General features: G+C 43.6%; 1 protein-coding gene across 1 annotated transcript; it reads right to left on the bottom strand.

Moving 5' to 3' along the window:
- skor1a (SKI family transcriptional corepressor 1a) lies at positions 1-6,362 on the bottom strand. The gene is made up of 8 exons (XM_053444191.1): positions 4,584-6,362; positions 3,912-3,987; positions 3,747-3,818; positions 3,515-3,577; positions 2,498-2,572; positions 2,274-2,348; positions 1,588-1,653; positions 1-98 (listed from the first exon to the last, which is right to left on the bottom strand). Exons 1-8 carry the CDS (start codon positions 6,360-6,362, stop codon positions 1-3), a joined length of 2,304 nt encoding a protein of 767 aa, XP_053300166.1.
- Positions 6,363-12,274: the final 5,912 nt, after the last annotated feature.

Raw genomic sequence — 12,274 nt, 5'->3', positions numbered from 1 at the left:
CTATGGAGGCAGCAGCGGGGGTTTGAAGGTGCAGGCTCCCGTGCACTGACGAGGGGTGAGCATCTTGCAGGAGAAATGGTGAAGGGCGTCGTGAGCTTCTGGGGAGGAACGGGTCCACCAGTGAGGACATGCACACACACACACATACACACACAGAACACTACCACAATCTGTCGTCCAGCTAATCAGCTGTGAGCTGGAGTTTATTCTCCTGAGACGTTGTCAAAGGGTTGATTCACATTTTCTAAAGCGTCTTAAAGTAAAAACTCACACGTCCACATGTACTGTTAGGTTTTTGAGATTGATGCCTCGACTGGATTCACCTGTTATGAAGCACTGGGGCACAGATTTGTTGTTGGGGCCCCTATGGAGCCCAGTATGGAGATCTCATTATATCCATATTGCCCAGAAACCAGGAAGCAGTTAATGAATTTAATACTCATAAATAATTGATGGTTTATTAATAGTTATGTGCATTTGAAAGCATAAAAGCGAAATTTGAATATTTGCTTTAGTTTCCCTTATTTCTATGACAATAAATTCAACATGTTTGGGGGAAAAAAAGAAGAAATTGATAATTGATTTTTAGATTGATTGATGATTTTTAATTATTGACAATTTAAAAAAAAGTTGAATGCAGCCTTACATTTCCTTTATGAAGGAAACATTACACAGCCTCAGGAATTTAACGTCTCGACACAATTAAAGAATTAAAGCAGATTCATGAAAACCCCTGATAAGTCCAGGCCCAGGAGATGGAGGATGGAGAACCAGACCCAGTTGCAGTCACACTTCAGCGGCGCACACATTTCTGACAAATTTGCAGTTAATCAAATGATGCAGACTCAAATTAAATGGAGTAAACCTGGAGGCCCCCGGGGATCTGCGGCCCCTGGGCGGTTGTGTGCATTTGCCAAGTTGGCAGTCGAGTCCTGATTGTTCTTCTGATGATCTCAGTGATGAGGGAGAAAATCCTTCAAGAGCCTCAGTCAACGATTTGATTTTAACCTTTTTTTGTTTAGTTTTCTTAAACGTGTTGGTTCTTTAAACCGCTGCAGAAGATGACGTATTTATATTTGTTTGTTGTCATGTGATTCTGTTGTAATTTGATTCATTTTTGTAATGTTTTATTGATATTTTTTTAGGATATTTCTAAGTTTATTTGCAATGTTGTGCAAATTTAAAAAACAATAAAGTGTTTCCAATGCTGAGCAACATTGGAATATTAGTAACGACAAAGGGAATATTTATTAAAAGAGCGGATTTCGACTGTTGAAGCCTCAAATTATCTTGTCTTCTATTATATTCTATTCTATTTTAATAATTAAATGAAATCCTCGGTAGAAAGAGGAGGAGCAACTAAAATGAGTAACAGGACTTTAAATATACATCTGGACGTATAAATATGGCTTTAGGTCTAAGTTGAATAAATGTGAACCAATCCTTTAATGCTGTCTCACTGTAAATGTCCATCACAGGAGATTTTCAATCAAAAGAAAAGTAGCACTTGCATATTATTTATAGTTGTAGGTTTTTTAAATAAGTGTCATGTGTTAATGTTTCTTTTTTGGGAGCAGATAAATTTACCTTTTAGCTTCTGCTGTATTGCATAACGAGCCTTTCTCTCTTGGTCCAACTCGCTGCACAAAGTGTCTATTAAAACAAATAAAAATAAAACGGATACAAATTTCAAATAACTTCGACAAAAAAGGAGAAAAGAAAGAAAACGTGAGCTGCTGTGTAGCATGTGAGGTGAAGGATAGTGTAATGTATGCTGTTTGCCCTCATGGTATTTAGAGTGACCCCTCTGTGTACTTGAACCCTGTATTTAAACGACTGTAACATTAAACCAATCCTTTACCGGCTGGCATTAGTTGCTGTCTCGTGCATGTAACTGATACACTGCCACATAATGGGCTGTCTTTTCAATTTTCCAGAGCATGATTTAGGAGAAAATAACCTTTGCATACAAAACAACGCGGTGTCAGGTTCACCTTTTGATATCTCACTATAAAATTAAAAAAAACGCACAGTTCAACAGCAGGAGGAGAAAGAAAAGACGGAGTTTACAGGAAATGGGCTGCACACAAATGGTCAATATTTCAATATGCAAGTGTCACTTTTCCTTTTGCATGTTGGTTTCCCGATTGATTGATGAGGCCTATGATATTCAAACGCTCCTTTTTGAATTGTTTTCTCTCATAAAGAGCATTGATCTGCATCCTCTTTACAGTCAGGATCTACCAAGGAGCAAAGTTTAGAGGGAGACCAACCTCGAACAATCTGCAGCTGCTGGACCATTTCCTCTCTGTAGGACAGCTCACGCTTCATTTGGTCCTGGAAATTATCTGAAGAACCGAAGGCCACGTCAGATGCAAACTCTGTGACATTGATGAATGTAGAGACACTCGTGGATTCACAAGGACAAAAACTCTTCTTCTAGGATCCAGAAAATATACTTTTCTGTGACTTTGACTCAGACTCACTTTGCTCCTACCTTTTAAATGCTGGAATTCTCTCTCCAACTTTTTCCTCAGCTCCACTTGCTCCACGAGCTGCTTCTGCAACTCCTCTGCAAAGGAAACGTTTTAAAAAACATGTCAGTTAAAGAATCATAATTCCCCCAAAACCCACTGAAAACACTCCCCATCTGTCACACAACACACACACACACACACACACACGCACACACACACGCACACACACACACACACGCACACACATACGCACACACACACACACTGAGCTTATGAATAACCATCAGGGAAGAGAATTTAACACCAAATATATGAAAAGCACCTTCTCTGTCCTTATCGGCTTGATTTGACCTGTGATATATATTTTTGAATTTTCACTCGGGTCCATGTCAGCAAAGCAAAGCGACTTCCGGTGCGTTCACATCCCGGATAACAACCGTTTCCCTGCTTTGCTCTCGCTGGCTGCCACAGTAATTGCCATGCATTGCCTGGAGCCTGAGACGATAATAATGGAGTCCCAGGGTTTTTCCAAGCGTTGTAAAATAATTAGCTGGCGAGCCTCGGGGTTATGGCTCTGTTCCTTAAAATATTAATAGCCTCTAAACGATTTCCTCTTACAATAATAAGTCAAAACCCCCACATCTCGTGATTAAGTGGTTAACAACTATGGAAAACACTTTAGGCCTTGAAAATGTAAATTCACTGTTTCAGGTTTTGGCACGTCAGCTCTGGGCTTTTAGCGGAGGAAAAGGAACATGTACGTGAGGTATGAATATTTTTAATTTTATCTTCAGCAATTAACGATTTTACAGAGTTAAATGTTGGATTTATATGAATCTAACACAATATTTAATTAAGGAATGATTAAACGTAATTTCGTACGTTTAAAAACAACAAACACATCGTGTTTAAATGTGGAGAACGGGCCTGTTGGCGTCCAAATGAAAACAGGAATAATTCTCCAGGATAATTAATCACCTGCCTCCTGTTTTTTTTTGCTAATTCCGCTTTATTTGCCTTTGAAAACAGCCTCTTACCTTTCGCCATGTTCTCCAGATCTCTTTCATGCACGCTGATGTCGATGCGTAAAGCCCCGTCGGCTGCGCGGAAAACAACAAAAACACGCAATTAAACCTGCAATTAAGTCATCTCCGTGAATACCATAATGTGAAAGAGGTCCGTGGACAACACACGAGGAAAACTAAAAGAGATCTGGTATTTCTTGAATATTTTAAATTGGTAATAGATCTGAGTGTAATCATTAAAAACCTTGTCTGTCCCTGTGATCCTGATAGGCTGCTGCAGTGCGTTGGTTGTGTATCTCTGATACGTGATGAGCTCCTGCACCCAAAACAAGGGCAAATATCTCTCAGACAAAAAAAAACGCCTCAATTTGCGTCGGTGAGCAATGAGATAAATTGGGTAAATAATTACCGTTGGATCTGCGCGGGCTGCTCGATTGTTTGGACCCAAAGGACGAAGGCTCCTTTTCCTTTTCATGAGCGTACACCTGCAAAAACCAAGCGCACAACATGCGGGCCCTTTTAACAACGCGCAGCAATTACACGTCATTTACTGCGGTTCTTCACTTAATTGGAGACCTCGGTTGTTCGGGAACAAACACACGGAGCCCGCATGTGAGTGATTCCTACATGAAACCACCGAAACAGGCTGAAGTGGTCGAATAGCTCGTGTGTCTGAAGAGGAGGGGGGAGAGGAGCATTTTAATATGAATGCATCAAAAATAAATCAGGATAAATTAGGGTTTTATAGTTTAATTATCCAGATTCAAAGCTGCGGTAACATTAGGGTAAATTAAGATGGAGGCTGGTTGATGGATCAGAGGTAAACAGCGGCCTTGTTGCCTTGCGCAATGGCACCTCGGCAGGACAGGGGCACTTTCTCCCATCACCAAGTCTCCCTATTAACCAGGACACACGTCCCATCAAACACCTTTATCTTTTTTAAATTCCACTTCACTTGATCTTGATTACATTTTGATCGACCCCCCCTCTCTTCTATAAACTCTCCATCATATTCTCCACCACTGCGACAATTCAACTTCCCCCACGGGGATCATTAAAGTTTCATTTAATCTAATCTTACTTCATGAAGAGGAGAGCCATTACGCATCTGCCGGTCCTCGTCTGATGACCCAGTGTGTGCGCTCTCCTCCGGTGATGCTGCTGATGCTGATGCTGATGCTGCTGATGCTCCGGGGCTGGAGGCGTCGGGCTGCTCCTGGCTCTCCTCAGCACCCGAGGAGTCGCGCTCCGGCACAGGGGAGTCACGGTGGTCCCCTCCCGGTGAGATCTGGATGGGCTCATCCTCGTCCAGTCCCCGGTTGGACTCCACATCCACGTCCAGGTCGTCGTCGTCTTCGTCCACCACGCTGTCCCGGTCCGGGGACAACGATCTGTAGCTGGAGCTCTCGCTGATAAAATCCGGGGACAAGTAGCCAGGACGCACGCCGTAGCTGTCCCGGTTGCTGTATAGTTTGGCGATGGTCTCCGCGTCTTTGCCCACGGGCCTGAAGGCCGACATGTAGCTGATCTTCCTCGGGGGGGTCTCGTCGCCGGATTTGTCCTCGTCGTTCCTGGTGGATGAGGACTGGGAGCTGGGGCAGCGCTCCCCGCCGTCCTGCTGGTGGTGGGGGTGGTGGGAGCTGGTGTCTTTGGGTGTGTTCGCTCCCCGGTCACTTTGGTCAGATAGATCGAGCTCACCCTGCCGGACGCCGGGCAGCTCAGGCAGAGGTTTGGGTGGGGAGCCCGGGTAAGGCGGCAGGGGGAGGCCGCCGGGTGTGGGCCAGAACATGGGGAAAGCAGGGTACAGGGTGTCCTTTGCGCCAGGCCAGAACATCCCGGGCACACTGGGTTTGCTTGGGTCAGGGACTCCATCACTCTTTTTCTGACACAGTCCGTAGCTGGGGAAGCCATATGGGTGATGGGGGAACAGAGGCGGGGGGATTTTCTGGAGCATGCCGAAGCTCTTGCTGGGCACTGGGATGATCGGGTAGCTCCGTGCGCCGCTCGCCAGACTCAGGTTAGTGCTCCCCTGGTCCTCGTCGCACCGTAAAGTTTTGTGGGGGACCTCCGGGGAGCTGGTTCGGGCCAAGCTGGACGAGGCCTGTGATTTCATCGACGACATGGACGAGCCGCTCATGGGCAGAGTCCTCTTTCTGCTCCCCCCGTTGAACATGGCCTTTACATCCTCCCACGCGTGGTTAATGTCGTCCGAATGTTTTTTATCCGTCAGTTTCAAGTGGCGTCTCCACGAGTTGAAATTGGCCGCGTCCGGCTGCAGGTACTTGGACTCCGGGGTGCGGTGCGAGTGGAAGATGAACTTGTTCGGGGAGAAGTACATGTTGCAGAGGCTGCACTTGATGCACTTGGCTCTGGAGCTGTTGTACCTGGCGGGGATGAAGCTGCCTCTGCAGCCCCAGGCGCAGTCGTGACACACGTCGAATGCGAAGTTCTCCGGCAGCTTCGGGGGGCTGTGCGCCCCCAGGAAGGACTTGCAGAGCCGCTCGGCCTCCCGCTTGGTGATCATGCCGCAGCGCCTGGAGGAGATGGGCATGGCCCCGGCCCGCCGCAGCAGCTCCAGCTGGACCGGGGTGCACTGCACGCAGGTGATGCCCAAAGCCACCCGGCGGTTGTGGATCTCGTTGTAGCTGTAGTTCTTCAGCAGCGTGTTGGAAATCTGCGCTAGGCAGAGCCTCTCCTTCCCGTCAATGACTAGACACACGATGGGGACCCCGTACAAGGAGGTCTCGCTCACTTGGTTTGGCTTCAGGCTGCTGGTGAAGCTCGGCGCGTCCTGCTTGGACCTCGGGGAAGAGCTGGCGTCTCGTCCCGCGTCTCGAAGCTGTCCGGGCATCGACTCCATCCCTGGAAGCCTGCGAGTCAGAGACGAGACAGTGAACCGGAGGAGAAATAACCTGATGTCCCCAACATGTTGAACATTTATGAGTTTGAGTGAATTAAAACGGCAACAAACAAAAACCACGCAAATCTACAGAGAATTAGAAAAATTTAAAATCTAATTCAAATTAGGGAAGAAGGATGTTTCTATAATTCAGGTAAAAGGAGAATAAATTACTTGCAATAAGTAACAATTAATTAAAGGCCTTATAAAATAATTTACAAATATAATATTACAGTTATAATTTTATATAATTACAATTATAGTATTTAAACATGTCTTTTAATTTGGATGTTCATAGGGAATAATAATAAGGTTAATAATAATAAGGATAATAATAAGGATATTAACAATAATAATTAAGGTATTCTGATCCATTTAAATAAAAGAATACTATCTAACATCGGGCTGTGTTGCATGAGGTGACAGTGAGAAGTGAAATCAATCAGTCGTGTGGTTAATTATTTCTCGTCTCATTCCTCCGTGCGTCCCTCGGCCTCCTCGCTCAGGTTATCCAGGTGATCCTGTATCCTGACCGGCGGCGACGGATCCTCTGCTCCTCCTTATCCTCAAAATCAGCTCAGCACTTATGGGGAAACTGCTTAAGACTCACATAAGATCCTTACGCGCGGATCAGGGCAGAAGGAAGATGCATCCTGAGCCGCAGCAATGCGCTTAGCGGAGAGGAAAAGAACAAGCGTAAGCTGCTTTCCCGATAATTACACAGATCCAGGCGTGCGTCTTCGCATTGTTAATAAAAGACCAGCCCTATATATAATTAAAGCTTCTGCGCAGATTAGCCGGAGCCAGTTGCTCGGAATTAGGGTGAATCGGGCCTATCTCACGTTCTCCTGCGCATACTTACTTTTTGCCTCCAGACACTTTACGCAGGCCGCGGAAATGCGCGTAAACAGCCCGCGGCCGCTGTATCGATTCTCCTTTAATGACTGACGCGAATAGGAACTATTTCAGATCAATTGATAGCCAGTGTTTGACATGCTTCTAGATGTGACGCTAAATAAACACAAACACAACAAACACAGCTCCTGGTTATTAATTACGAACCAAATACAAATAATAACATACCTTTCTCTGCGTAAAAGACGACACGCTCCAGTGGGGTTCAGGAGGGGAAAATGGTGATAAATAGTGTGAAAACAGAGAAAATGTAAAACCAAGCCCAGTGAGTCCAGGAGGTGAAGACGAGGCGGTGACAGCAGAGACTCGGAGCTGGAGTCAGTTAATTTCAGTTTGTTTCAGCAGCAGCAGACAGGACCTCCATCCTGCACGAGCCCGGGGAGGTAAATGGCGAGTAGGAATGGAGCACATGGCATCTCTCGCTCTCTCTCTCGCCCCCTCCCTCTCTCTCTCTCTCTTTCTCTCTCTCTCACACACACTATCACACACACACTATCACACACACACACTAGAGATACACACACACACACACACCTCGCGTGCAGAGCTACTACACACCCGTTTTAATTTACAAGTGCATCTTTTACGCACAAACGTGACCAGAACAAATAAAATGTCACACTAAATTAGGGCCCTGCTGACCTCCAATTAAAAACTATTTATTATCACAGATAGGTTACAATTAAGAGAAAAAGCATTATCAAAGAATCAAACAAATAAAATCTGCATTCAAATAGTACAATTCTAATAATGCAAATCTTCCTCACCCCCTCTCCTCCTCCTCCTGGAGCCCGTCAAGGATGGACCCTCTAGGGGGCCCCCGGACCCCACATTGGGAACCACTAGGCTATAACTGGCCCATATCACGCACAGTGTGTATTGAGGATTATTTCCACCGCAGCAGGAGCGAGCTGACAAACAGAGGCAGCGCGAGTGGCACGATGGAGGGGAAGAGGAATGACAAAAGGCCCGGGCTCATTTATCAAGTTACACCACCATCTGTTAGGCTTCCACACCGGCCAGGCAAATCAATCCGAGGCCTCTGTGATGGAAGGAGGGAGAAGAGAAGAGGAAGAGGAGGAAGAGGAGATGTAGGAATTCAAATAAACAAACCAAATATAAGATGGTTTGTATTTGGAGGGTGTTTTTATTCATCAGTTCACAGAATAATTTGTGAGCGTTTGTTTTCAATGATTTGAAAATGAAGTGATCTGCGATGAGCTGATGCCTGAGGCCACACGTCACTCTCTCTCTCTCTTACACACACACACACACGCACGCACGCACACACACACACACAACACACACACACACACGCACGCACGCACGCACACACACACACACACACACACACACACACACACACACACACACACACACACACACACACACACACACACACGCACGCACGCACACACACACACACACTAACACGCGTACAAACACACAAATAATGTGTAAATGCAAACAGGGAAAACATATTCAGCCCATTTGTTGCCTTGAAAATCTTAATTAATTATTAATAAGCAGACAAGTGGCGTAACCAGGCTTCAACCTACAGAACAAAAAATATATATACAAAAATTTAGTGAGAGGTCCATCTGCTCTTTTTTCATCCTACCTGGTTTTATTGTGGAGGCTGCATCCAGGCTGAAAATATAAAAGTTAGTCATTTATCATTCTCCGTTAATAAAGATGTCACTTAAAAGAAAATGTTTTCTTCTTCTTTTCATGGCCGGATTCACGTCCTGCAGGGATCAGGAGCTGCAAAATGGTTATTGGGCCCCAATTGAGCCTCACATTTCATGACAGCTTCATCATGTTAAACAGTGACACTGACTCAACTGCTCCTCTGAAGCTGGAAGGATTCATCGATTAGTTTCCTGATAGAGAAATATAAAAACAATTCTGATTAAATTAGCTCAAAGTTTCCATCTTCTCAAATAATAGATTTTTTTCTATAACAATAAATGCAGCGTCTTTGAATGTTTGACTGACGAGGAACAAAAAATAAATAATTTCAATCTGTTCACCTGAGAGCAGAGACTGATTAGCAATTTTGTTTTTTTTCTAACATTTAATAAATTATTGATTTAATCTAAATCACTACAAAGCTAAAGTTAGCATCAACGGTTATTGAATATAATTGTATGTACCAGTGGAGAAGATAAGTGGCGAGTTAGAATCAAGCTTTATCATTATTTTAAAGAGACAGATGTGTTAAATACTACGCCCCCTAGTGGTAGCAGTAATTATGACGGGGATCAAAGGACGAAAGGGGACAATGAACCTTAACAAAATCCTCATTTTAACCCTCAAAGGCTGGTGACAAAAACGAGTTTAGTGTATTAACCGCGAAAGTTAAAGAAAATAAAACATTTATAAAAGTAGATTTACTAAGAGGAACCTTTCAGCTGTAGTCCTTTGTCAGGCATCATTCTCACGCTGAACCAAACAATCACCAACCTCGAGTTATGATCCTGCTGACGACCAAAGTTCACCACCTTCTTCTGTAGGACTTCATTCTTCTGCAAGTAAAGAAACTAAACAAACAGAAGATGAAGCTGGTGAAAGTCACATCCACACCAACGTCGGCCCTGAACTTCAAAACACCTCAGATCTCTTCTTCTTCCCAAGTTGACCTTTTAATAGACGTCCTCTCAACTTTTTAATCCTGAGATACAGTATTTGTATTCTTTCAGATTTTCATCCGTCGTGTTAGAAACGTCATAAGTTCTTCCACAGACTTTTCCTTCTGTCACAGACACTTTCCAAGGGGGCTGGCAGAAAAAGTTCCAGAAAATGTCTACAACTAACTCTAATATTTGCATCCTCTGGACAACTTCAATAAAATGTCCAGAACTCAGTGCATGAAAGCAGCTCTAAAGAGTTTTCAGTTTATTGTTACATTAGAATATGAGGCAGTAAATCCTCACAGACGAGGCTGAGAGAGGAGCCAGTGGACCACAAATAATCTAGCACCGGCCCTGCATCCAGACTGAGGTATTGAATCCGCCAAAGGAGATAAACCATCCAATGGTTTATATAAAAAAGTATGAGTGTGTGTTTGTATGTGTGTGTGTGTGTGTGTGATGAGGGTGAGTGAAGCACCATCAGCCTGCGTTCGAGTCCGAGCTGCGCCAGCTTTACTTCCCTGCAATATTGATGCAGAACCTGATCCTGAGCGCATCCTCTCCTCTTTCACCGCGGAGAGGCTTCCCCCTGCAGCCCCCGCCAATAATTACAAGTTTATACTGTAATTATTCCTCTCTTTTTAATTATTTACGCCGCCGACTTGAATGCGGCCATTGTCGCTCCTTATTCCGGGGAAACGTGAGCCCGACGCGGCTGGATCCGCAGCGCGGAGTTTTTAATTAGACATTTCAGCGGTAATTTTAGGCGCCTCTCTGTTATTACCGCTGGAGACAAACGAGTCGGGCCTCGTTCATATGCGCTCGATTGTTTAAACAAACCTCGCACCTGAAATATTCATGCGCCTCAGGTTTGAAACTTCACGAGTCACCTCAGACCTGATGGATAATTCAACATCGACGGGAGGACATAGCGTTCCATACGCGTCAGATCTACGCGTCATTTGCGTAATTTTACGCACGTTTGTGCCACAGAAGACTGGAGACACTGTGGATACTGGAGATAAAACCACATTTATAATTATCATCAATAAAAATTAGACAAAAGTCCAATAGGTCTTAAATATTTTGATATACTCTTTCTGCACTTTGCAGTAGCTGTAACCCGAAATGTTTCGATTCTAATATCATGTTCTATTATAACCTGTAATTATCTGTTCATTAAAAAGAGATTGAACCACGACTTTCACTCAAGATCCAAAAGTCTTTAAACTTAAAAAGAAACAATAATGTTTCATTTATTTTGATAAGAATCAACTTATATGTTTTTTATTATGCTTTCCCAACATCTATTGTGACTGAACCCATCAAATACAAGTTCTCATGTTCGGCTCATCCTCAAGATCTGAGTCTGTTTTCACTTCCTTTGCTCCAGCAACCGCCCCCCCCCCCCCCCCCCCCCCCCCCCCACACACACACTTACAATTACTTCCCCCCTGTTTGTATCTCATTGTCTTTATTTCACTTCTGCTTCTCCATCTTACAAGCTTTAAACTCATTTGAAAGCATGAACATCAGAGGAGATACAGTAAAAAGATTGTTTCCCTCCTGTGGAAACGTGAGCACATTTCACTTGTTTAAGTAAATATTTGACTGAAAGACTTTAAAAAAATAATATTTTCCACAGTGAAGAGTTTTTCAATGTCAGTGCATTTGTTTTTATTTTAATTGATTTTATTCTCATGTTTTGATAAAGAAAAAAACGTTTTCCACTTTACTCTATAGTATTTCTGTATGCTGGGTTGTGCACTTTGTTTGAAAGGTGTAATACAAAAAAAAACTTTCACTTATCCTACAAATAACTGAGCTGTAGCCTGACTTCATAAAACATGACGGCAATGTTGTGAACTTGAGAAATTGGATTATAGGAATTAAAGCATGTGTTGTATTGTGTTTTATTTATTTTTTCATTGCCCAAAAGTCCAAGTCTCTTATTTAATCAGTTCATCATCAGTTGTTGTATTATCGTCTAATTAAAACCAATATATATTTAAAAAATGTGTGTTAGCTTTTGTTGACACTGCAGGAAAGAACAAAAGGTAGGTGTGTTAAAGAAACGCCATAATTACACATGTGTTATGTGTGTGTGAGTTGGGATTGAAGCTGAATCGTGATTATATATTTTGTCCAGTGTGTGTATACGTTTGTATGTGTATGTGTGTGTGTTTGTGTGCGTTTCATCTGTTTCATGTTAAGAGGCTGATTCCTCAAACATGTGCACTTTATCATACAGACGTATAAAGATGAATCAAACCTGCATCAATCAGCACAGACTTAACAACAGCAGCAATTGAGGCCAAATGTTTT

The sequence above is a fragment of the Pleuronectes platessa genome, chromosome 1 (genome assembly GCF_947347685.1).
Source record: "Pleuronectes platessa chromosome 1, fPlePla1.1, whole genome shotgun sequence".
NCBI lineage: Eukaryota > Metazoa > Chordata > Actinopteri > Pleuronectiformes > Pleuronectidae > Pleuronectes > Pleuronectes platessa.
Note: the sequence above shows the minus strand (reverse complement) of the source record. Positions and strands in the feature narration are given on the sequence as shown.

Coding starts and splice junctions, on each gene's coding strand:
- skor1a (XM_053444191.1), bottom strand. CDS start 6,362: ATGGAGTCGATGCCCGGACAGCTTCGAGACGCGGGACGAGACGCCAGC. Junction 3,819..3,911: donor CAGCCCGCGCAGATCCAACG/GTAATTATTTAC, acceptor TTTTGGGTGCAG/GAGCTCATCACGTATCAGAG. Junction 2,573..3,514: donor TCTGGAGAACATGGCGAAAG/GTAAGAGGCTGT, acceptor TTTCCTTTGCAG/AGGAGTTGCAGAAGCAGCTC.